The 27,245-nt window shown below is 42.4% G+C and overlaps 1 protein-coding gene across 6 annotated transcripts in view; it reads left to right on the top strand.

Annotated features, from left to right (window-relative positions):
• arhgap44a (Rho GTPase activating protein 44a) overlaps window positions 1-27,245 on the top strand; it is a 323,344-nt gene that overhangs the window by 277,141 nt on the left and 18,958 nt on the right. For 5 of the 6 annotated variants that reach the window (XM_070857578.1, XM_070857580.1, XM_070857579.1 and 2 more), the window contains 2 exons: window positions 11,193-11,373; window positions 24,173-24,394. In XM_070857578.1, the coding sequence (XP_070713679.1) occupies window positions 11,193-11,373; window positions 24,173-24,394 (403 nt within the window). The remainder of the gene's footprint in view (window positions 1-11,192; window positions 11,374-24,172; window positions 24,395-27,245) is intronic. The other variant, XM_070857583.1, reaches the window with a different exon arrangement.

Genomic DNA, 27,245 nt, shown 5'->3' on the forward strand with positions numbered 1-27,245 from the left:
TGATGAGAGTGAGAGATTTTGTGCAGGTGAGGGTGCGGGATGTGGCCTGCTGAATGGGTTGTCATTTTTGGAGAGTGAAGTAGAGTGAGGAGTTGAGACTTGGGGGCCGAAATTGCCCCTCTCAGAAAGGCCCGTTAGCGCCCCTATGAGGCGCTAATGGGACGCTAAAGGGTTTTCACCTGGGCGCGGCAGCCAGAATGCTCAGCCCAGAATTGCTCCCCGGGGCTCGGAGCACGAAAAATGCATTGCATTGCGCACTGCCATTAGCGCATCAGCACATGACCGGCATGACAGTGGCGCCCGGCTGAACCTCTCCCTGGTGGACAGTCTGACCAGCCCCTCCATGCAAGCAAATAGTTCTAATGACTTTTACCCACCCTGTTCCCATACCCTTTCAACCCCTTTTCTTTAATTCACTTATCCAATCTCATCTTGAATACTGACACACTTTCTGCCTCAACCACTAACCCTGGAAGTCATTTCCACAGCCTCGCAAACCTCTGGGTGAAGACGTTTTTCCTGCCCTCTTCTAAATCTCTTGCATTTAATCTTATATCTATGACCCCTCATTCTTGACCCTTCAGTTGCTGGGAACAGTCTGCTTCTATCTACCCTGCCCATCTTTTCATCATTTTAAAATCTTCTATTGTATTGGCCCGCAATCTGTAATGAAAAAAGACCCAGTTTTTCAAGTATTTTTGCGTATTTGTATCACCACATACCAGAGCATCCTAGTGAATCTGCATTGCCCCTCTCGGGCTTTAATATCCTTCTATAGTGTGGCGCCCAGGATCTGTGCTTCTAAGTGGAGCCTGAGGAAGAGGCAAGGCCAGAGGCAGCTACGTGTCATTGAGAACTAAAAAGAATGGCTTCAGTTGTGTCCAAATCTAGCTGTAGGAAATCCTGACTAATCCAGGCCTCAGGGTTGACCGGGCAGTAGAGGTGTGCAGCAACAATCTCGAGATCAGTGCAGGATCAATGTAAAATTGGATGTCATCTGTTGTGTATGGAGAAAGAGTCAGACTGAACACTGTGAGCTCAAAGTAAAGTGTGACCTTAGTCTTTTATTGCAGGTCTCCAGAGTGCCTCTCCAACCTGTGAAGCCTTCTTAAATACCTGTGCTCCCAAAGGATTATGGGATCCCTTGGGACTCTGCAGATTGAGCCCTCTGGTGGCTGTACAGAGTAAATACAAGTCCACATATATAACAACATTCCCCCCCCCCCCAAAGTCAATAGTGTAACTATTTACAATGTGAGTCGATCTGGGGCCCTTCTTGCCCTGATTGATTGTCTCGGTGTGAAAGCTGGTATTGTTGGATCATTTCTTGGGCTCTCGCTGGGCTGCTGTGCAGCTGGCCTTGCTGGGCTGCCTGGTGTGTTGGGCCCTGCAGGGCTGTTGTGGATGATAGGTTCTGCTTCGTGGTCAACCGTGGTGTGTGTGTTGGGAGATCAAAAAAGGTAGGGTCCAAGGTGGGTTGCTCAGGGTAGTCCGTGAATCTGAGTTTGATTTGGTCCAAGTGTTTCTGGTGAATGAGTCCATTTTAAAGTTTGACCCGAAACATCCTGCTCTCCTCTTTAGCCATGACAGTGCCGGGAAGCCACCTGGGATCTTGTCCATAATTTAATACAAATACAGGATCATTGACTTCAATCTCGCGTGACACATTTGTGCTATCATGGTATGCACTTTGTTGAAGCCGCCTGCTCTCTACCTGTTCATGTAGATCAGGGTGAACTAATGAGAGCCTTGTCTTAAGTGCTCTTTTCATGAGCAGTTCAGCAGGTGGGATCCCAGTGAGTGAGTGTGGTCTCATGCGATAGCTAAGCAGGACTCGGGATAGGCGAGTCTGCAGTGAGCCTTCAATTACCCCCTTCAAGCCTTGCTTGATGGTTTGCACTGCTCTCTCTGCCTGACCATTGGACGCTGGTTTAAACGGGGCAGATGTGACATGTTTGATCCCGTTACGGGTCATGAATTCTTTGAACTCAGCACTGGTAAAACATGGCCCGTTGTCGCTCACCAGGACATCGGGTAAGCCATGTGTGGCAAACATGGCCCGCAGGCTTTCAGTGGTGGCAGCGGACGTGCTAGCCGACATTATCTCACATTCAATCCACTTGGAGTACGCATCGACAACCACAAGGAACATTTTACCAAGAACTAGCCTGCATAGTCGATGTGTACCCTAGACCACGGTTTGGCGGGCCAAGACCATAAACTTAGCGGCGCCTCCCTGGGTACATTGCTTAACTGCAAGCATGTATTACATCTGTGAATGCAGAACTCTAAGTCTGCATCGATACCGGGCCACCACACGTGGGATCTGGCTATCGCTTTCATCATTATGATGCCTGGGTGGGTACCGTGGAAGTCATTGATGAAGGTGTCTCTGCCCTTCTTGGGGACCACTACTCAATTGCCCCACAGAAGGCAGTCTGCCTGTATAGACATTTCACCCTTGCGCCGCTGGAACGGCTTTATCGCTTCCTGCATTTCCACAGGGACACTGGCCCAGCTCCCATGAAACACACAGCTTTTGATTAGAAATAATAAGGGGTCCTGGCTTGTCCAGGTTTTGATCTGCCGGGCAGTGACGGGTAATTGTTCACTCTCAAAAGCTTCCATAACCATGGTTAGATCTGCAGGTTGCACCATTTCCACCCCCTTGGTGGGCAATACAGCCTACTGAGAGCATCGGCGCAGTTTTCTGTGATGGATGGCTTGGTTGTATGCGGACAATGTGAGCGCCCATCTCTGGATGCGGGCCGATGCATTGGTATTTAACCCTTTACTCTCAGAAAACAGGGATATAAGTGGCTTATGGTCAGTTTCTAACTCGAATTTTAGCCCAAACAGTTATTGATGCATTTTCTTTACCCCCATAGACACACGCTAATGCTTCTTTTTCAATCATACTGTAGGCTGTCTCAGCCTTAGACAGACTCCTGGATGCATAAGCAACCGGTTACAGTTTCTCAAAATCATTAGCTTATTGCAATACACACCCGACGCCATATGACGATGCATCACATGCTAGTACCAAACGCTTACATGGATCATACAACACAAGCAATTTGTTTGAGCGTAACAATTTTCTCGCTTTTTCAAAGACATTTTCATGCCTTTTGCCCCAAACTCATTCGCCCCCTTTTCATAGTAAGACATATAGTGGTTCTAGCAGGGTGCTGAGACCTGGTAAGAAGTTACCAAAGTAGTTCAGGAGTCCCAGAAACGACCGCAGCTCCGTCATGTTCTGTGGCCTCGGTGCGTTCTCGATTGCCTCCGTCTTCGCGTTGGTGGGCCTGATGCCGTCCGCTGCAATCCTCCTTCCCAGGAACTCCACTTCAGGCGCCAGGAAAACACACTTTGAGCGTTTTAACCTGAGCGCCATGCGGTTGTGTCGACTAAGAACCTCCTCCAGGTTCTGCAGGTGCTCGACTGTGTTCCGACCTGTGACCAAAATGTCGACCTGGAAGACCACGGTGTTGGGGACCGACTTCAGTAAACTTTCCATGTTTAGAAACATAGAAACATAGAAAATAGGTGCAGGAGTCGGCCATTCGGCCCTTCGAGCCTGCACCACCATTCAATAAGATCATGGCTGATCATTCCCTCAGTACCCCTTTCCTGCTTTCTCTCCATACCCCTTGATCCTGCTAGCCGTAAGGGCCATATCTAACTCCCTCTTGAGTATATCCAATGAACTGGCATCAACAACTCACTGTGGTAGGGAATTCCACAGGTTAACAACTCTCTGAGTGAAGAAGTTTCTCCTCATCTCAGTCCTAAATGGCCTACCCCTTATCCTTAGACTGTGTCCCCTGGTTCTGGATTTCCCCAACATCGGGAACATTCTTCCCGCATCTAACCTGTCCAGTCCCGTCAGAATCTTATACGTTTCTATGAGATCCCCTCTCATCCTTCTAAACTCCAGTGTATAAAGGCCCAGTTGATCCAGTCTCTCCTCATATGTCAGTCCTCCCATCCCGGGAATCAATCTGGTGAACCTTCGCTGTACTCCCTTAATAGCAAGCACATCCTTCCTCAGATTAGGAGACCAAAACTGAACACAATATTCCAGGTGAGACCTCACCAAGGCCCTGTACAACTGCAGTAAGACCTCCCTGCTCCTATACTCAAATCCCCTAGCATGCTATTTGCCTTCTTCACCACCTGCTGTACCTGTATGCCAACTTTCAATCTACAATATCGCCGCCGCTGATCGGATTCCAAACCGGCATCTGTTATAAACAAAAAGACCTTTGTACGTGTTGATGCAGCTGAGGGCCTTCGATGATTCCTCCAGTTCCTGCGTCATGTAGGCTGAAGTCAGATCCAGCTTCGTGAACGTCTTTCCTCCCGCCAGCGTTGCAAAGAGGTCGTCGACTTTTGGTAGTGATTATTGATCCTGCAGGGAGAAATGATTGATAGTTACTTTGGGGTCAAGTTTCGGCCTGAGTTGCTCCTATTTTTTTGGAGCAACTAGTTTAGAATGGAGTATCTTAGAAATTTCAATTCTCGGCATTTAGTTTGCTCCAGTTCTAGTCAGTTAGAACAATTTCACTTTCGAACAGATTTTTTTTTTTCAAAAGGGGGCGTGTCCGGCCACTTACGCCTGTTTTGCAAGTTTAGGCAGTAAAAACTTACTCCAAACTAACTTAGAATGGAGTAAGTGTAGATTTTTGTACGCTCAGAAAAGCCTTGCCTACACTTAGAAATCAGGCATAGGGAACGAGGGAGTGGGGGGGGGGAAGGGATGTAATTAAATTTTATAAGCATTCAACAATCTCATTTATACAAATAAAGAGCCATCCTGAATAAAAACATAAATAAAGCAAATAAAATATATTGAATATTCATTCCTACCTGTGTGAAGCAGCAGCAGCCTTCGAGCTGCGGTGCTTCAGGCAGGCCTTTCATGTAGGAGATAGGGGCGTCGTCAGTGGCTCGACTGCAGGTGAAGAGGCAGCAAGCAGTCTTTGAGCAGCGGAGGAGGCTGAGGCCATTCAGCCAGGAGACAAGAGCTCCACGAAACAAATCAGCACTTTTCTTCAAGTTCCTTTAAAAATGGCCGAGTGCCAATGTTTGTAACCTACTGCGCGTGCGTGTGCGCTCCAACGCGCACGCGCAGGGCTGCCGGCACGACGTCCTCAGATCAGAGTTAGCCCCGCCCCCCTGCACTTTCAGAATCGGTACAGCGCTGTGGCTCCGCCCCCCGCTGATCTCTGCGCGCCGCGCCAAGCTCCGAGGAACCGGCTGGGAGGCCGAGAATGACTCCGTAAGTTTTTGACGCGCTTTTGGGCGTGACGGGCCGAAACTTGACCCCTTTGTAATCGCCATAGACTCTGACGGTGCCGTCTCCCTTGAGGACTGGGACAATAGGACTTGCCCACTCACTGAACTCGATCGGTGAAATGATGCCCTCTCTTTGCAGCCGGTCTAGCTCGATCTCTACCCTTTCTCTCATCATGTACAGTACTGCTCTCGCCTTGTGCTGGATGGGTCGCGCCCCCGGAATTAGGTGGATCTACATTTTTGCTCCTTGGAAATTCCCGATGCCTGGTTCGAACAGCGAAGGAAATTTGTTTAAGACCTGGGCACACGAAGTGTTGTCAGCGGGTGATAGCGCTCGGACGTCGTCCCAGTTCCAGCGTATCCTTCCCAGCCAGCTCCTGCCGAGCAGCGTGGGACCATCGCCCGGTACCACTCAGAGTGGTAGCTTGTGCACCACTCCATCATAGGATATCTTTACGGTAGCACTGCCGATTACAGGAATCAGTTCTTTAGTGTAAGATCTTAGTCTCGTGCGAACTGGAGTTAAGACTGGCCTTGAGGCCTTGTTGCACCACAACCTTTCGAAAGTCCTTTTGCCCATGATGGACTGGCTCGCTCCCTTATCCAGCTCCATTGACACCGGGAGTCCATTTAGTTCAACATTCAGCATTAGCGGGGGACAATTCGAGGTGAATGTGTGCACCCCATGTACCTCTGCCTCCTCTATCTGAGGCTCTGGTTCGTAGTGATCCTCCATGGATCTGTCCTCCTCTGCAACGTGGTAGTTTGCAGGTTTAACAGGCTTAGCAGCTCGCCTGCACACTCGTTGGAGGTGTCCCATTGTTCCACAGCCCTTGCAAATGTATCCTTTGAATCAGCATGAATGGAAACGATGATCACCCCCGCAGCACCAACAAGGTGTTAATGGCCTTGCATTCATCCCCCTTGATGGTGGACTCTGAGATATCTGCAGACGTGCAGCTGCAGGTATGTGTGACCTGCCCTGTACATTATGATTTGAAAACAACATCACTTTGTTCACAATACTTGTAGCAGCACTTGAGTGCTGAGAGATTTGCTTAGTATTGTCACTGGTGGCAATGAACGCTTGGGCTATCGCTATGACCTTACTTAAGGTTGGGGTCTCTACAGTCAAAAGCTTATGAAGTATGGTTTCGTGGCCAATGCCAAGTACGAAAAAGTATCTGAGCATGTGCTCCAAATGTCCTTCAAATTCGCAATGTCGTGCAAGGCGTCTCAGCTCGGCGACATAACTCGCCACTTCCTGGCCTTCTGACCTTTTGTAGGTGTTGAACTGGTACTTCGCCATCACAACGCTTTCCTTCGGGTTCAAATGCTCTTGGACCAGTGTGCACAAATCGTCGTACGATTTCTCCGTGGGTTTCGTTGGAGTGAGCAGATTCTTCATGAGGCCATATGTTGATGCCCCACAGATGGTGAGGAGGATCGCTCTACATTTGGCAGCGCTCTCTTCCCCATCTAGCTCGTTGGCCACGAAGTATTGGTCGAGTTGCTCCACAAAAGTTTCCCAATCATCTCCCTCCAAAAATTTCTCCAGTATGCCCACTGTTCTCTGCATTTTTGGGTTCGCTATCTGTATCTCGTCGCCAGTTGTTGTGTATGGAGAAAGAGTCAGACTGAACACTGTGAGCTCAAAGTAAAGTGTGACCGTAGTCTTTTATTACAGATCTCCAGAGTGCCTCTCCGACCTGTGAAGCCTTCTTAAATACCTATGTTCCCAAGGGATTATGGGATACCTTGGGTCTTCGGGGAATGAGCCCTCTGGTGGCTGTACAGAGTAAATACAAGTTCACATATATAACATCATCAGCAAAGATGTGGAATCCGATGTAGAGATTATAATTGCGACTTAACACGTTAAAAGATTTACACATCAGCTTAAATAGTAAGCAGAGGAAACGTATACCAATGCACCCATGTTTGTATGTTCATCTTTATACAACATAATGTCGAGGATATTGTTAGGGCCTTCAAACTATGCTACTTCTGGGCATACTGACACTGCATACTGAATGTAAGCATTCCATTCCCCAGTAATGGCAATCCCTCCCTGGAGTATAAAAATTCACCAATAAACACATTTAAATGAATACTTCAGGCTGCTGGGTTTAATTATGTCGGGTAGACTGCAAAGTGCCTCACATGTTAACTGTTTTAATGTTAATGACTGACTTTGAAATGTAGGCCATGTGCAGATAACAACACAGATAGCAGCTATAGCGGCTACTGCCAAGTGCTCTACCTCATTCCTTGCTCACTCACAGCACCTCCCTCGGGTGTGTGCTGGGTGGTGTGACAGTATTTTGCTGTTACTTCTCATGGCTGTGATTAACAGAGAAGTAGTTGCAAGGAGCTGGCTTATCACCTGAAGGACATTTTAAGGGAGGTAATTCAAGAAAGGCAGAATAAATTATGGTATTCACCGCAGGATGCACGGCATTCTCATTTTCAAAGTTAATAATGAACACACAGAATTAAATGTAAACGGTTCTTCACAGACTAATTGATGTCACTGATGATTATTACTTCATTAAATTCGAAACTGCAGCCAGGAGTATTCCTTCAGCTTTTGTTGGAAGGGAAATGAGACGTAAGAGCTGGAGCTAGCAGATATTCAAACTTTGATTCGGTGTGGTCTGCAAAGAGTTTCAATACAAACTAGGCTGAAAATTTCAGGGAAACAGAAAGTAAAAGCCCATGTGAATGGTTGGTTACATTAAAACAAGAAAGGCCAGATATCATCCATGTACATTGTGAAGTGTGAACATGCCCGAATACTGGCCAAAGAGTTTAGTAAAAGTCACCAACATCAGGTTTGAATAGCCCTGGCCACCAAAGCTAAATCTTTTTAAGTGGATCATGTAATGAAACTTGGACCTGCATTTTTCATCGTATGTTAAATTTACAGGATCTAAAAGACACAAGGGGCATCGCCAGAGAGGCAGAACTTCCACTGACCCTGAGATTGCCCCCGGACCTCAGCTGTATTTCCACTCTCAAAGTCATTTGCATGCTGGGAGGGGGGCTGTTGGGGGTGGGTGGGGGGATGGGGTTGGGCTCCCACGACCTCTGCCAGGGTCCCCCACCAGAATCAGATAGGAAATTGGTAGCAGTAAGCCACAGAGGCCTGTCACTGCTTGCAAGTGCAGGCTGATTCAGAGTTGTAAATCACCTCTCGGGTCTGTGCATGGAGAGGCACAGCACAGGCCCTCGGTGCCACCAACGTTTCCTTCAACCCTGCACTCGCCCTTGAACGCTGGACAGGGCCTAACAGGGCCCTGCATTAGGACGAGTGATGGGAAACATGGCGGAGGCCATGACTCCTTCATCGTAACATGATTTGCAGGCTCTACAAGCCACTAGGCCCAACCTTCAGAAAACCGAGGAGGAGTGAGGATGCATGTCCCTGCATATTTCTGGTCTCATCCACCCCAGATCCACTAGAACAGTAGGACAGGATCTGAAAGCCTTGGCCAGGGCTAAACACTTTGTGCAATAGGTAACTCACAGCACAATAATTCCCTGATATAAACAGATAAAAAATATTGTAATTATATATCCACAACTAGATAAGGGTTTTAATATCATTTAACAGTTGAAAGGTTAATGTACCTCAGCACAATATTAAGCCCTGGGTGACTACATAACTGCAATAAATATAATAAAGGTATCTTAATGCAGGCAAACTATATCATATTATATTGTTCAACTAATACATATCTCATCCTTACTACCCACTAATTTCAAGAAGAAAATCTTTCAAATCTTCTCAAAATTATGCTGGCTTATTTTTTAACAGAGTGACCGGAAGCTACCGGAAGCTGCACACAAGCATTCTGCGCATAACTGTCGGGTCCAAAATTTAAAAAATAACGTTCACCACAACAGAGTCGGATCTGAAAAGTGCTGAAGCGCATCACATATAAAGTTTAATTAATGTTAGAGACTCCCAATCTACCGTCCCTACGCCTGTTACAGGAATCTCCAAATGCTTCTCATTTCAGAACAGTGATTGGCAGAATATTAACAAACCCAACTACCCTTGGGCAAAATAGACTGAGCTAGGGCCAAACCATTCCCTACCTGCAAACTGCAGACTCTGACCAACCAGAATTTAGTGCACAAACAAGTGGCTCACACCTGAATAAATTCTAACATTCACACAATTAATAAATTCAACAACAACTGAACAAGATTTTTTTAAAATCCGCTTCTTTATTCCTCATTTTGGGAAGTCCGGCGACAACAAACAATAAAACCACAGGAACTGCGCATGCGCACTACTTCCAATTCGTTGGCAGCAATCGCGTCTTCTTTTTTATTGCTGGCAAACAATTATATTGCGCCAAAGCTCAAAGTGGAGGGCACAGTAAGGCGAAAGAAAGTTGAAGGTTACAGTAGTGTAGTGGTTATGTTACTAGACTAGTAATCCAGAGTCCTACAATAATAATCCAGAGAACGTGAGTTCAACTGCCGACCATGGTAGTTTGAGAATTAGAATTCATTTTTTTTTAATCTTGAAATAAAAAGCTGAAAGCGACCATTTGGCATTCAAATTGTCATAAAAGCTAAATTGGTTAACTTTTAGTATCAGCTGTGGCTCAGTTGGTCGCACTCACTTCTGGATCAGAAGGTTGTGTGCTCAACTCCCACTTCAGGGACTTGAGCACAAAAATCTAGGCTGACACTCCAGTGCAGTGCTGAGGGAGTGCCGCACTGTTGGAGGTGCCGTCTTTCGGATGAGACGTTAAACTGAGGTCCTGTCTGCCCTCTCGGGTGGAGGTAAAAGATCCCATGGCACAATTTCAAAGAAGAGCAGGGGAGTTATCCCTGGTGTCCTGGCCAATATTTATCTCTAAATCAACATCACTAAAACAGATTATCTGGTCATTATCACATTGTTCTTTGTGGAAGCTTGTTGAGCGCAATTTGGCTGCTGCGTTTCCTACATTACAACAGTGACTACACTCCAAAAAAGCACTTTGGGACGTCCGGTGGTCGTGAAAAGCGATCATATAAATGCAAGACTTTCTTCCTTTTTAACTACTTACTACTGTCCTTACCCAGTCTGGTGACTTGTGATTCACTCTTCAGTGGCCTAACAAGTCACTCGGTTGTATCAAACTGCTACCAGACTGCAGTGATTCAAAGAGAAGGCAAACAACAACAAATAAAATTCCGGCCTTGCCCACATCCCGAGAATGAATGAAAATAAAAGATAATCACATAAATCAAGGAGTAGCAACTAGATGCCAACTTGGGTTATTTTTTTATTCATTCATAGGATGTGGGTGTTGCTGGCAAGGCCAGCATTTATTGCCTATCCCTAATTGCCCTCGAGAAGGTGGTGGTGAGCCACCATTTCAGAGCGCCGTTAGTCACATATAGCCCAGACCAGCTAAGGTCGGCTCATTTCCTTTCATAAAGGACATTAGTGAAGCAGATGGGTTTTTAACAACAATCCCTGAAACTAGCTTTTTAATCCAGATTTTATTTAATTAACTGAATTTAAAATCCATGGTGAGATTTGAACTCGTGTGTCCGGATCATTAGTCCATGCCTCTGCATTACTAGTCCAGTAACGTAACCACTATGCGACTGTACCCAGTAGCATTTAAAACCCTGAAAATTTGAGGAAGGAAGACAGAGAGGTAATGCATGCCACAGTTTTGGAACGAGTCTTGATTCCAACAGAGCGAGTCTGTAGAGAAGAGGAAGAGTGTGTAGAGGAACATATTTGCAGCTTTGCAGGAACAAGAGAGGAAAGAGCATAGAGATGTTGATAAAATAGGGAGACAAAAGTTGCAGTGAAGCGGGGAGGATGTTGGCCTCTTGCAGTAATATACTGTGATCTGTATTTCTTTCAAAAACAGATATTGAATTTAACGTCACTGGAAGCTATGGTAGCCCAGTGCACACCAATCATAATGCGAACTACAACTCCATGCCATCTCCGGATATCGACCACTCTGACCGCAAGCAGCACGACCAGGCCAGGCGACCGCTCAGCGTTGCTACTGACAACATGATGCTGGAGTTTTATAAAAAGGATGGGTATGTACTGGCTTTTGTCCTGCTTTTGCTAGTATTTTTAAAAAGCTATTTTTTTCATTATTAAATAAAATTGCTTACGGTGCTTAAGAGAACTGGAGTGAAACGATGTACGTGCGAACGACATACAGATATACTCCATAAAAAATAATTTGAGTTAAGATTAATAATGTTACTATTAATACAGGGTTAGGGACTTTTTAAATTTCACATATTTGGAAAAGAATTAAAAGTTAAAAGAATAAAAATGTCTGCTTTTATCTCCGGTTTCAGCATAGCATTAAAAAAAAATGTAAAACTTCACTTCCCCACCTGAATGATACTAATATTAATGTAGTATGTCACAACAGCCTGTGCTAAAAGTATCAGTATCACAAGGTTCCTGCATTGATATTGGGTCAACAGTGCAAGTCTCACTGTGCCAGGCATATCCAATACTATGGATGTATGTATTTCATGCCAGTTAAATGTGTATGTGTGTGTATGTGTGTGCGTGTGTGTTTTTTGGGAAGTTGAATGGCATCAGCACTGTGATTACAGGGCACCTGGTGCTTGTGCATATGTAATCACTTTTACCCTTCTTGTGAGCAGGACGCACGACGGCATATATCTTTTGTCACTAATGAGTTGTCAGAACATTTAAAAGGTAAAGGCTCTATCCCATTAACAGCCGTACTAGTTTCATCCATTGGTTGGTTACATGGAATTATCCCCCTCCCCTCCCATATTCCCACTGGCCAATCCTGGCTGCAGTATAACCTTTAATGAATAAAGACCTGCACTTTGGGATATTTTGCACAGTGTAAATCCCTCATTGTGTTTCTTTAGACTATGATTTTCCGTGGCGTTACACCTGCAGGGTAAAGCATTTGTAAGGATGGAACTCTCCATCAGAATGTCACCTGCGTTTCAGTACAATTTAAAAGACAGTTTATTGATGATTATCACAATGGAAAAATGTATTTATGAGGTAAATGTTTAGTACAAGGGTGAGCAAACCTTGCAGTGAATGGAACTGAACAAGCTTGTGATAAATTAGGTTGTGGGTCTGCAGAGGGTGAAGGGGAGGATATACACTGTCCAGTTTCTAGAAGTAAAACTTTCATGTCCCGTTTTGTGTCGCATCTGTCCAGTTTGGTTCACTTGAGGTTAGCTCATCAATAATTAATGTGATGTGTGGGGGGGAATGTTAAATATTAGGAAGTGTACTGTCCTAACTGCCAGCAGCATATGTTTCCTGTAACCTGGTTCCTACCCCTGAGTGCCATGCACAGACCTCTGCTGGAAGTGTGTGTGAGTTGTGTGGGGCCACTTGGTATGGGCTTGATTGGGCTTGGTTGAGATGATTCCCTCATTTGAATAACCTGCCAAGGCCACATAATGGCCACTTGGGCAAGGTACTAGAGGGTGTCTGGTCCCTGTGGAACCATAACTCACAAAAGAGCATTGCTTTCCGCAGAGGAGGGAAGGGGAGAGAAACATTGGTAGAAGAGAATGGTGTGCTCTTGCAATGTGCTCCATTTCTTTCCCCATGATGGAAGTGTTTACTATCTAAGTTTCCAGTATTTTATAACTCTTACTGCACATGTACAATAGGCTGCGGTGTGCTAATGTGGGTAATTCTGTGTGGCTTCCAATCATGTTGTGACTTGAATTGTTCAGGCATTCCATACAAGTTTCGCCTTAATTTTCTATTTTCTTTCTTTTTCCCTTTGCGCACTTTGGAATGCTATGGTTGTGTTGTTACCTCATTCTTGCTGTCCTTTTTTTGTTTCCATTCCTGTTAACTGAATACTTTTAGCTGTAAGTTCATGTCACTTGAGTACTCTTTCCCAGACTACACATTTTACCATGTTTACAGCCCAAATTACATGAGATCACGTTCTGCATCTTGTCCAACATGGCTGCTGCGGTAAGCAATTTTTTGACTTTCCACCAAAATACAGCACGTTAAAATTAACAGCGTAAAATAAGCTTTTAGTAGTTTGTAAATCTTTTCATTCCAGTTAAACGTTTACCAGAGTCTGTGTTCTACGATCCACGGCCTGCCTTGTGACACTTTAACCTGACAGTGAATTTGTGTCCCCCCCCCACCCCCCCCTTGCACATTTACATATCTCCACATAGGCCCTGGCGGGTACTGTGAGGCTTAGTGAATGTATCTAAAGGAAAGATACCTTCTGTTCTAAATATGTCTTCGTACATTTACTCCAATTAACCATTTAATAACTTTTTAAAAAATACTTCAGATTTATTCTGAATTTGCAGTGCTGGAGTTTTTTTTTCAAATCTTAGAATATTTTTGTTCACATGAAAGCACTGAGTGTAATGGAAAACTTAATTGAGAATATTTTTGCACCATAATTATAACTTACTTTTAACTTAAAAGTGCCACCATGCCTCAGTTCCTTGGCTCTGAGTCAGTTGTGGATTTGAGTGCGTGTCCTAGGATGACACTTCAGTACAGTACTAAGAGAGTGCTGCACTGTTGGAGGTGCCATCTTTCAGATGTGATGCTAAACTGCTAAACTGGAGCCCCGTCTGCCCGTCACGGCACTATTAGAAGAACAGGGACCTCTCTTAGCACCCTGGCCCACATTCGACCCTCAACCACCACCAGAAGTAGATTAACTGCTGTTTATGGTATCTTGCTGTACACATGCCGTGCTACATAGTAACACTGACTGCACTTCTAAAGTAAGTAATTGGGTGGGGGGGGGGGGGGTTCTGAGGGCATGATAAGGTAATATATAAATTTGTTCTTTATTTGGCAAGTCCCATTTTTAGGTTGCTTTCCAAAACCCCTCCACGCCACTTCTGAATAAGAGGGTAGGCGGGCCTAGAGATTTGTGCCAGCCACACAAGCCCAGGCCTTCTCAGCCCATGGCTCTTCCTATCAGAACACCTACATGCTGCAGCATTACTACACCTCTGTGGTTGTAAGTTGCCAATATACTTTTTTCCTGATCCATGTTCTAGTCATTTGGAGCCAATAATGGAAGTTTACAGTAAGGCCAGTAGCCTGTCAAAATGTGTATTTTCTGACCCTCACTGCTTGGTTAAAGTGTTACAGGCACTTCAGTGTGAACTTCTGTTAAAAGTTGGTGCTAAATCAATACTTTTTTGTCAAACGCACTTGTTTTACTTAACAGGAATCTGCTACCTTTGCAATAACTGCTCTTTGATTCATTTAACCCTTTATGTTATGTTCTAAATAGTATTGTTTTGTTTCTGCTAATGCAGCCTTAGGAAAATCCAAAGGTACTGTATTCAATACATCTGCGTGACTGGCTTTTGATAATAAGATGGGAGGGAGAGAGTCACCGAGATGTAGAGGATAGCACAATTTATAAATAGAAAACATCGAAATTTACCATATTTCACATATGAAAACTTGTATCTTTCTTACATAGATGCGTCTTTATGCCAATTCCCAATTTTATATGTAAATATATTTTAAGAATAGTATTGAAAAGCATGGAATTAGATGGTAAATATTCTAAAGTACTATTGCAAGCTAGCAAGGCTGTACTGTGAAGTAAGGAGTTGGAAGATGGTTTGTCCGAGGATTTCATAATCCTGGCTGTTCTATCAATGGAAGGTACTGAAGATGCAATGCAGATGAACATGGAGTACTGAATGTTAGCGAGGTGGAGAATTGTTAACTATTTCTACTCCAAACTATAGCCATAGACTTCCTGTTTCCTTCCCGTCCTGTATCTAGTGCCAGCACCATATATGTAATCCCAGAGCAAACCCCACCCAATGATTATATCCTACATTTGCCAGTGAGGATATTTGGCGGCAAAAGTTGTTCAGGGCTGTTCTGTTGCGGCATCTAGTTGTCAAATGCATTAGCCTGGAATCCAGTCATCACCCACTAGAGAAACGATGGATGGCATATATGCAGTCGGAGCTGAAAAGAAGGAATGCGTTAAATAATATGGCATGAACTAATTGGTTTGATGGAGGTAATTTTCCCAGTGTGTAAAGTGTGTAAAATCTGCAGAGAATCATACAGCACAGAGGAGGGCCATTCGACCCATCGTGCTGGCTCTTTAAAAGAGCTATCCAATTAGTCCCACTCCCCCGCTCTTTCCCCATAGCCATGCAAATTTTTCCTGTAGGTTATTCAGATATTGTCAATGCTCCATCTTTAGTAAAGTCCGGTTGTTTGTGAGCTGGGAGTTCTGCAACACCTGTGCCTGAGAAAATATCTTGCAATATATAGTGGAGGAGGGACAGGTAACCCAGCTAGTATTAGAATAAGGTGTTTAGGCTCTGACCTTAAACACTGATACTGCGGCATATTCTCACTCCAAGTGAAAATGATATAATCGCCACAGTACCCCATGACTGAAGGGAAACTGATTGTATCAGTTCATAGCTCGCAGTATCATTTATGTCGTTCCTATCTGTTTTTTCCATTTCCCTCCTTTCCTGATCTTGTTTACTCCTTGCCAGGGTGCACATCCACAGGCACTTATTCAATGTTCCCTCTAATTCTTTGGGGGCCATGCGGGGCATTCAAAATTCTGCACATGCGGTTTTTCTATTCAAAAGCTGGCTCACCGGCTGCATGGGACCTGCAGAGAGCTTGCACTGACTGCTCTCCAGCAACTCGCCCCAGTCTCCATTCTTCATACATTAGCCTACTTAGTGATGATAGTGTTGAGCACAATAACGAAGCCCAGTCCTGTCCTCTCCCTTAACCTACTCACTCAGACACTTTCAGCAGGGCTCACTGGTTAGGGATCAGAAGCAGGAACCCCAACTGATCACCCCTCCTTAACCAAGGGGCACTGTGGCCAACTGTAGCACCCCAACACTGTCCCATTGGTGATCAGCTAACTTATCACATACTGTGGTCAAAGCTGGACTCTTCCTGGCCTGTGTTACTCAGTTACTCACTGGACAGGAAAGGAGCCCAAGTTCACCGTTTGAAAGATGAAAATGAAACTAAACAGATCAAAGGAAATTAAGCAATAATGAATTCAAGATCCACCCAGACCGAGATTTACTGACAGCGGTGACACAGAAAAAAGAAGTTAGCTGAGTGGTCAAGTAGAATAGGATGAAATTCCTAGACGAAATACATTTCCTTTCTATGATTTTGTTCCTTTCCTCTTTGTTGCTTCTTTGTATGAGTCTGTTTCATTTATTGTATCCTGTTCTAACTGCTAGTACCCATGCTTCAGTATGGTGCATGAATGTCTTGTTCCAGCATGAGATCAGAAAACTTCCTCCACCAATGAGTTCTCCTCAGTCATCCTTGTCCATTATACTGCACAGTTCAACTAAGGATCCAATTTCTAACTAATTGCACTTAAGTCAAATTTGAAGCATTTTAGCTTCAAAAAGTATGGGCCTCTTCTGTAGAGTGAAAATGAAGACTGTTACCATTACATACCTTGGTTTAGTTCATCCATTTCAAAGATGACATTGGTCTTCTTGTTGGTCTATTGTGACATTGACATTGGTTCAATCTCTCCACGTTTTCAAATTCAGGGTCATGTACTGAGCGCAAGGATACAAGGGAAGTGAGCTCTTTCTGATCAAATCAAGATGTCAAGTGATCGTCAAACACACACCATTTATAGTGCATTCGACATTGGGTTAACCCTATAGATTTATCATTTATAGAAAGAATGTTTAATGCTGTCTTTTTTTGAATGAGAAGAGGGAACCAAAAACCAAACACTTCAGTGTTGGGAATAATACAGTTAAATAGGTCTGATATCCAGTGCGATTATATAAGGGGCAGATGCGCCTCCTCATTGTTTGTTGTTCGGGCTTTGAATTTTCATCTTTTACTGAAAAATTACCACTTTATTTCGCCTCAAGCTTTCCAATTTTCACTCACTTTTCCATTATCCTCTGATTTATTTGACCTGGATTTGAACTTCAAATGCTTCTTATAGTTTCCTGAATCTCTTCTGCCCTGTATTCCATTAAGTTAAGGAGGTACAGTGTAATACTTCTGGTAAGATGTTTTAATTCTTCAGTCTCCACTAAAATTGTCATGTACTTTTCCCGCTGATTAATATCTACGTGCCTTTGTGAAATCCAATTCCCAGAAAATCGCTTCAAAACTAAAAAGCAAAAACGCAGTGCCTAATTTATGGTCCATTAGTAAGGAAGAGCAGTGAGTTCAATTTTGATTCTTCTTTCCCCTTTCCAGATTAAGATAATTTAAGATGAATTGTATGACCTGTGGTAGAGTTTCTGCTTTGGGGAATTGCACCCGAAATGCGCTTGAAATGGCACTGGTTACAGTTCAAGTTTCCGCTAAAATTAATTTGCATAATTACAAACATAACTTCTTCAATGAACCACGCAATCGGGCAGTATAATAGAACTTAATGGTTTCTGTTAAAAGGTATTCCTTGATGTATTTAAGAGTGGTAACCTGGTGAAGTTTATCACCAAAAATAAGCATTTTAATAAGGGTCTGAGTAATCTGATTGTAAAATTAATTGAAAAAAACTATACCTATTCATTTAATAGTTTCATTGGGGTACACTAGTCAGTTTCTTAGTAAATTAATATATTGTTTAATAGAAAAAAAACTTTAAAACATGCCGTCTAGTGCCTGTGTACCTAGGAAAGTGAGTGCAATTTGAAGAGGCTTCCTGAACCAGCATAATCGTGGAATTTCGATCCGGGGGCGTGGCCAGTGTTGTGGGCGGGGCCTAATCCGGGTGAATTGAATCTTGAACCAGCGTAAAAGATTGCATAAAACAAAACCGTAAGTGGTTTTGGGGCGTAATGCATGTTTAACATTCCCTGGTCTTTTGCGCTGGTTGTACCGATTGCGCTGTAATCTGGGCACAAAATGAGTGGAAATGTGCGGAAACTCTACCCCACCATGTTCCAGGCCAGAATTGTAGTATCCAGGGGCTTTCATCCAATTTACTCCAATTACATTCCGAAAGCTTAAAATCTAGAAAGCAATGCACTTCTGTCGAATGTGTAACAGATTTCCTGCTACTCTATACCCACTTATTTGAGGCACACACAATTTACATAATATATATCGTATCATAAAATAGTACAAATAAACAATATTTTAGGGGTTTAAACTATCCAAACTGCAGTAGAGAGATTGACAGGTGCATTGATCAGAGCGAGAGAATGTGTGTGTGTAGATGTGGGGATTTTGAACTGTATGCTTAAAAGAAAATGACCTGCATTACGCATTTAGCAGAAATAAAGAGATAATCTTTGACTTAAAAAGAAACACCACTGTACAGAATTGTACTTAATACATACTGTTTAAATTTAAGATTGGGAGATTTATAGCTAACCATTTGATCAACCAGTTCGACAGTTTAATTTGTATTAAAATCCATCACTCAGAAGACCATGAAAAGTGATGGCAGCTTTAAGATCTTAACAGCTTTGCACACCATTGCAATCTAAAAAAGGAATTTGAAAATGACATCATCTACCAGTATTCATAATAAATGTTTCAAATTATTTCGGCAAGGAATTGTTGGTTGAAGTATCTGCCTTGCATTGCTGCATAAATTCTCTAGACAATTCATTGTGATCATAATTATTTACTCAAAAACGAAATCTTCTATCTGAGCTGTTTCTAACGGTGATGTGGAGAATCCACCGATTAATGTTGCATTGTTTCACCGCAGAGGTCTAGAGGTTATGTTGCCTTCATACTCCTTTCTGAATTGTTATGATCAAGTCTTCTGCTAAAAATTATCCCAATTGCGACACACTGTTTGAAGGTATAATATTCTATTTTGAAGCCTAGTATTTTAAAAAGTATGGCCAAAGTGGGACAGATTTGGGGGGGTGGAGGAGGGAACATGTTCACAGTAAAGTCAGTAAGACAGATAGAATAAAAGCAGTTCCCCCAAATCTACCCAAAATTGGTTGAAAACTGCAATGTCAGTAGTTGGATTTCTTAAGTATTCCTTTTTTAAATAGGTCTCAATTTCGCTTTCACAGGTAGATTGGCCGATTTTCATAGAAAATAGTGTTAGTTTCTCGGATTGTATTCCACTGTGACAGACATTCACCAACATGTGGTCTGTACTATAGTAGGAAATATATGTCAGTTATAGGTATGGCAGTTAAGACTCGAAGAAAATTTTAAAATTCCAGTCTCAGATCACAGTAAATAACACCCTCCATTCAAAGTTCCCTGATTACTGTTCATGTTAACATGGTTATGGGAATAAAGGATACCACAGTAGAAATAAACACACATTTAGGATTTTAAATACACTTTGTAGAGTAGAGCAGCTTTTTATTAAAACAAAGACTATTATGGATAAGTTGCAAGCACTGCACAAATGATGTGTACAACACACTCCGATGCTACCATGAAATCATTAGGCATTACCAGACCAAAGACTTACTCTAGAGATTCGGCTCCATAGCACCTGATTTTTCGACACCACGGGTGCTTGGTTTGTGAAGAAAATTGCGTCCATGCTGCGCGCATACACTTCTGCTGCCTTTCGCGCCGGACGCCATCTTGGTCGGGCGGGTGTCAGAAGTAGGCAGATCGTGACGTTAATCAGTGTGCAAAGCTAATTTGATGCCACGCTGCCATTTTCATCCTTAACACTGGAGCTAAGGCCCAGTCTTAACCTCGCCCAGCTGAGCATGCATTCAGCAGCAGCAAGGACCTTCGCATCAGTGATATTTGAAGAGATCAGCAACCACTCTAAGGTTAGTGGCTGATTCATTTCTGCTGCCTCTGTGTAAGTTTGTGGAACTGCTTTCCAGAGTTATTTAAAGTTGGCAAGGTGACAGAAGTGGTTCTGCAAGTAGAGAAGGCCTTGGTCCTGACTTCAAGGCTTCTGGTCAGACCACTTGTTCCCCAGTCATGGATGCTCTAGTTGTCATTTCCCTTGGCCTGCAGCATGACAGGGAGATAGAGTAGAGATATTGAAGAAGAGGACAAGCTGCTCGCAGAGGGAGCGGGAGAAGGGATCTTAGAATAAGGGGCTGCCCATTTAAAACTGAGATGAGGAGAAATTTCTTCTCTCAGAGGGTTGTAAATCTGTGGGATTCGCTGCCTCAGAGAGCTGTGGAAGCTGGGACATTGAATAAATTTAAGATGGAAATAGACAGTTTCTTAAACGATAAGAGGTTATGGGGAGCGGGCGGGGAAGTGAAGCTGAGTCCATGATCAGATCAGCCATGATCTTATTGAATGGCGGAGCAGGCTCGAGGGGCCGTATGGCCTACTCCTGTTCATATTTCTTATGTTATTATGTAAGGGCTCTCCGCAGGAGGCCTTAACCACCTAGGGTCTTCCGAGAGTAATTCTCTTACCTCAGCTTGAGCCAGAACAGTGTGTGAGACATCTGTGCTTTACAAAGGAGGTGCTCACAGAACTCTGCCACCTCTTGCAGACCAGTGAAGTATGTAATGTTATATCTTCACATTACAGAATTTGGGTACTGATGATGACGACTATCAGTTTTCCATTTCAGAATCGGTATCTAAAAGATGTGGTGACATGTACATTTAGGTATAGAACCGAGTTCCTTTATGTTGTGCAACTGTATGTATGCTGAAGCTCATACTCTGCACCTGGACTCTCCTCACACAACACATTACATTGTGCAGAGCAAAACCACACACAAAACAAATACACCAGATATTGAGTACAAACTTGAAATATTCCATTGATAGTCACTCAATTATCAAAGGACGGGGCGGCTTTCAGGAATTGTAAAATAAAAGCTGTAAATCTAAATCATATCTTATGCCTTTTTTTTATAATTTTCCTTACAATAAGTTTGAGTCTCTTCTTTTTGTACAGAGAGAAATTTACAATATGTCCACAGCTACAATTTTCTTGTGCTAATACAGGCGATACTTGGACCAGCACTGCATAAATTGAACCATTTCCCCACAGATTTCTGGGACCATAACATTACACCACTGCTCGCAACATTGTACAATCAGTGAGGAACAAAACCAGATTGAACTCTAATATTTTGAAACTTTTAATGGCTCCATCATTACAGTTTCAGAACACAAGGGGACTTGGGACAATCCCACCTTTCAAAACTGTTCCTTGGATCAGTCTCTTGTTGTGAGAGCAGTGCTACCTTATAGGTTATCCCGGCGTTCCTCTTTCGCCTACAAGGAGTTTCAGCAGCAGTAGCTGTATAAAATTCAGACCACTATAAAGGATTATGAGAAACATCCTTCAGTTATTTTCTGTTTCGGTAGAACGTTTCTATGTGGGTGCCAATAGCCTAATCAGGCGAATTGGCTTGAAAGAGTTAATGTATCCAACCATATTAGGTAGTTGAATTAACTTCATAATATAATCATTAACCCATGAATGTTTCAGTGCTCGTCACATTAACTTGTCCAAGCAGTTGTTTCCTTTGATGACATCAGCATTCAGTATTTGAATAAAAACTTTCAATGGACAATATATTGAAGATAGCCATAATTCTTTAACAATTTCATTTTAAAAAGTACAGCTAGTGACAATTTCACACTGATTAGCTACGGCTAATCGGAATATGACTATTTGCAGGACTTTTCCTACAATCTACCTTTCACATTGATGTATCCTCTTCAGGTATCTTCTGAAATAAAGTACAAAACTGAATGGGGCATACAAATGGCCACAATATCAGTGCTTTTATTTCTTTGTGTTAGAGTTCGATAGTACTGGCAACAGCAGTCATCCATAACTGAGGTTAAGTAGCCCAATGGTATATGCCAAACATCTGAGTAAGTAGCTAAGGACCACAAGTGTTAATAACTGCAAATGCTGAATCAGATCTGTCTAATATTCACATTGTGTTAGTAAAGATGGTCACAAACTATCTATATCTTTGTAATGTATGATTAGAATTACCAATAACAACAAAACTTGTATTTATATAGTACCTTTAACACAGTAAAATGTCCCAAGGTGCTTCACAGGAGTGTTATACCAGTTAAGAGTAGAGTAACTTTAGCTGTTTGATGGGGTCTTATAATTGATCACTTCTTATTTAAAATCCTGGATACCAGAGAGTGACATCTCCATAAACATTGGCTTCAAAAGGTAACATTTTCTTTCAATAATGGTATGTAAACTCTCTGGGGTAAAGATTTAGAAATTGTCACTAGCTGCACTGGGCTGTGTATACATTAAGAGTTACTTCATAATTTAGCCTTTTATAAAGTGGAGGTACTTTTTCCTTCACTTGTACTGAAAACTCACCAGTCTTAAATTCTAGATTAATGCAGAGAAGTTGACAGCATTGAAATTTAAAATGTAACAGACAGGACACTGAAACTATAGTACACTGTAATATCTGTCACTGTCAGTCTAATGGTTTGTTCTATTTAAGTAGATGCTATTTCCTGTATGCCTGTGTATGGGCATGCATGTGTGTAGGGATGTGCATGGGTGTGTGCGTGTGTATGGCCATGTGTGTGTAGGAATGTGTATGGACATGCATATGTGTGTGTGGATGTGCGTGTGTATGGGCATGTGCAAGATATGTGTGTATATGTATATGGGTATGTGTAACATGCATTTCCTCCATCACGCTTCAGACATCACGGATGCAAAACAGTTCTTTTAAAACCAAGATAAAATAAACCAGTCACTTAAATGTACGAGCATTTTCCAAGCTACACAGTTCTCATATTAACAATCATTAAATTATATTCTGATTGTCCTGAAGAGAAAAATAGACAATCTCTCACAACACAGAAACTTCCTCAGCAACAGAAAATACCGATTGACCTGGAAGTCAGAATGTCTTTAGCCTTTAAATAATTTGAAATAAAACAATTTTTAAAATAAATGAATAAAAGCTTGATCTGTAATTGATCCGAGATCAACGTATAAATGATTTAAAAAATGCAGAGTAATTACACCTTGTAACTTAAAAGGGACACACACCTATACTTTAGCAGTAGAATTGTGTATAAAATGGTATGATGCTCCTGACCTTATAAACCAGAGTTTCCTCTGTTTTTCTCTGAGCAGTATTATGGGGGATCCACTAGAATTGTGTGTGTACCTTAAGTATAGAAAGTCTACAAATTCGGTAACTTTACCAGGTACCTATTGAACCTAATGTTGTGCATTATAAAGGCATAATGTACCATAGCATTTGTTTGGGCAGTAGGTAAAATTACGACATCACACAAATGGTGACTGCTGTTAAGTAGTATGAAAATATTTTTGGGATAGGTGTCCCATCTTATATCAAGATTTTGATTTGCTGGTGATAGTTTTTTGCTGCACAAACAAAATGAATAAAACTTTGTACGGTCAGTGGTTAAAGTCTGGTGTGTAATTCACTTGTCATCATTGTGCGGATCATTCCCCCATTTTACAAAGGTCATTGTTGTTACAATCCAAGGAAGTCGTACTAACGTGCAGGTACCAGCCCTAGATTTACAGGACAGGAAAATATGCTGACAAACGTGCAACATGTACATTAGTTTTAAACTGATTTTGCAGTTGCTGTTATATAATACAAATTACAAATATCACTTTCTTAAAACTATAAAATCCATGTTCAGTGGTCATGAACAGCAACAAAGATCTGATGGTCTGAATTTGAACCTAATATTTAAATGTAATATTTTCAATCCAACGTTATTTGTGGTGGGCACACTAGATCATCGTTTTGTATCTCAGGAGTCAAATAACTACTGTTAAATCTGTCCTTTTCTTAACTGTAATTAAATGTATTTTGAAAATAATTCTCTTCTGTATCTACCTCTGAAGGTAATTTTTTTGGAGGCCTAGCGTTCTTTTCCTTAAATTGTTGATGGTGTCTCTGTGTTCCTGTAGCATGGGTGTGAGGGTGATGGACACATCCTGGGTGGCCCGCAGAGGCTCCTCCATAGTCCGAAAAACATCCTCTGCCCTGCCCGGCACGCAGCCCCCTCCTCCAACCACCGAACTTGCCGCTTCGTGTCAGTCGCCAATCCCCGAGCAGTCTATAGAAAATTCCACTTCTCCCTCCCCCACTCCTCCTCCTAGCGGCCCACTACTTGGGGCTGAACGAGCAAGGTAAGAGTGTGTCGCAGCTGCTGTGTCTGTGTCAGCGAGCTTCTGGAGCTTTCCTTTCCTCTCTCCTGTCCTCGCACTCCTGGTGTTCTGTTTGACTGTTACCTGAGCTTCTAGCACATGGATTATGGAGCGAGCTGAATCAGGAAATTGTGCGTGTTTCACGTCAATAAAATGACACAAATTAGTTAATGTATTGTGAAAAGTGTCCTACCTATCGAACCTAATGTTGTGCATTATGAAGGCATAATGTACCGTAGCATTTGTTTGGGCAGTAGGTAAAACTAAGACATCACACAAATGGTGACTGCTGTTAAGGGCAGTAGTATGAAAATACTGCACTGCTTTGAAGATCACAAACAAACCTTATAGGGTCATAATATTAGATGAAGGAATAGAACCATTCCCGGGATAGCAGGACTGACATATCAAGAAAGACTGGATCAACTGGGCTTATATTCACTGGAGTTCAGAAGAATGAGAGGGGATCTCATAGGAACGTTTAAAATTCTGATGGGTTTAGACAGGTTAGATGCAGAAAGAATGTTCCCAATGTTGGGGAAGTCCAGAACCAGGGGTCACAGTGTAAGGATAAGGGGTAAGCCATTTAGGACCAAGATGAGGAGAAACTTTTTCAACCAGAGAGTGGTGAACCTGTGGAATTCTCTACCACAGAAAGTTGTTGAGGCCAATTCACTAAATATATTCAAAAAGGAGTTAGATGTAGTCCTTACTACTAGGGGGATCAAGGGGTATGGCAAGAAAGCAGGAATGGGGTACTGAAGTTGCATGTTCAGCCATGAACTCATTGAATGGCGGTGCAGGCTCGAAGGGCCGAATGGCCTACTCCTGCACCTATTTTCTATGTTTCTATGTTTCTAAAGTCATATGTCCAAGTTTGCCGATGACACTAAGTTGGGTGGCACGCTAAGTCATGTAGATAGAAGCAGAAAGTTGCAAAGCGACATTGATAGATTAAGTGACTGGGCAAGATGTGGCAGATGGAGATCGGTTTGGGGAAGTGTGAGGTCATCCACTGTGGACATAAGAAAGACAAATCAAAGTATTTTCTAAATGGTGAGAAACTAGGACCTGTGGAGGAGCCAAGAGATTTACAGAAATCACCCTAAAAACTAGTGGACCGGTACAAAAAATAATTTTAAAAGATGGAACGTTAGCCTTCATCTCAAAGGGACTAGAATATGAAGGGGTGGAAGTTATGCTTCAGTTGTATAAAGCTCTGCTTACACCGCATCTGGAGAACTGTAATACAAACAGAAAATGCTGGAGATACTCAGTGGGTCAGGCAGCATCTGTGGAGAGAGAAACAGGGTTAACGTTTCAGGTTGATGATCTTTCATCAGAACAAAAGTTCTGGAGTGCTGCATTCTGTTCTGGGCACCGCGCCTCAAGCAGGATATATTGGCCTTGGATAAATTCACCAGAATGATACCAGGACTAAAAGGGTTAAGTTATGAGGACAGGTTTCTTAGACTGGACTTGTATTTCCTTGCGTATAGAAGATTACGGGGTGATCTGATTGAGGTGTTTAGGAGGATTTGACAAGATAGAGAGAAATTATCTCTCTGGTTGGAAACAGGGAGGCATGACCTTAAAATTAAAGTTAGGCCATTCAGGGGTGCACTTCTTCACACAAAGGGTAGTGGAAATCTGGAACTCACTTCCCCTAAAACCTTTTGAGGCTTAGTCAATTGAAAATTTCAAAACTAGGATTGCTAGATTTTTGTTAGGTTCAGGTATTAATGTGTATAGAACCAAGGAGGGTAAATGGAGTTAAGATACAAATCAACCATAATCTAATTGAATAGCAGTACAGGCTCAAGGGGATGAAGGGCCTACTCCTGTTCCTAGGTTCCTAATATTCAGAATGTTATTGTACTCTCGAAGTTACATCTGTGGGGGAAAAACCATGCAGACATCTAGTCCTGCTGCCAAATAATAAGCAGTCACTATTTAGTCTATTATACCCTTGGGAAAGAGATTGTTAACTTATATATAATTAAGACGCAAAGTCCCAAAATAATAGCTTTTTTCTGTAATTTCATTTAGTTACCACTAGAGGGCAATCTGTAAATGTGCTTTTGACACATGGGTAATTCAGCTAATTTAGATATTTGCGTCCAAGAATGAAAACCAGGGGTATAATGGCTCCATACAGCAACCAGTGTTTGTTCATTTAGTTTTGTTTACAATGGGCTAGTTTGCTGTACTATATTTCAAAATAAAGCAAGTGACACGTCTGATTAACTACCTCATTTACTAGCAAAGCACACCTCAAAATCATTGAGGAAGAAGATACAAAATTACTTTGTTTCATTCAGAATTGTATTCGAGCACTCAAAACACCTGAACCATTTTTAGATTTTTTTTCCAAGTTATATATTTTTTAATTGAGGGTAAGAAATGTTCAAGTGGTTTAACTCATCCAGCAAATGAAGTCCTTGCCACGTTATCTGAAAACTGCAATAACCTTTCTCTAATTGAAACATGCTCCAAATTTGAATCATTATAACTGTGAGACTGAACTAGTTAGTCATTCCACTTAAATTAAATATCATTAACAATATAGCATCATTGCTGTGGTTTCTGGTGAAATTTCACCCAGTAACCATGATTAACTAAACTGTGAAACACTAAACAATCTGAAGAGAGCAGAGTGTTCATTAGCAGTCAAATGGAATTCTTCAAATGCGACTGTTATTTTCCTGCAATAATACTGAAATGTTACTGTCTTTCTTTTTAAAGAAATTCTTATTAAATCACCACCTAATTTTCTGCATGGCAATTTGATGCTCCTCAAATGACACCATTTATAACATGTACAACTTGGGCC

This window comes from Pristiophorus japonicus, chromosome 16 (assembly GCF_044704955.1).
Source record: "Pristiophorus japonicus isolate sPriJap1 chromosome 16, sPriJap1.hap1, whole genome shotgun sequence".
Lineage (NCBI taxonomy): Eukaryota > Metazoa > Chordata > Chondrichthyes > Pristiophoridae > Pristiophorus > Pristiophorus japonicus.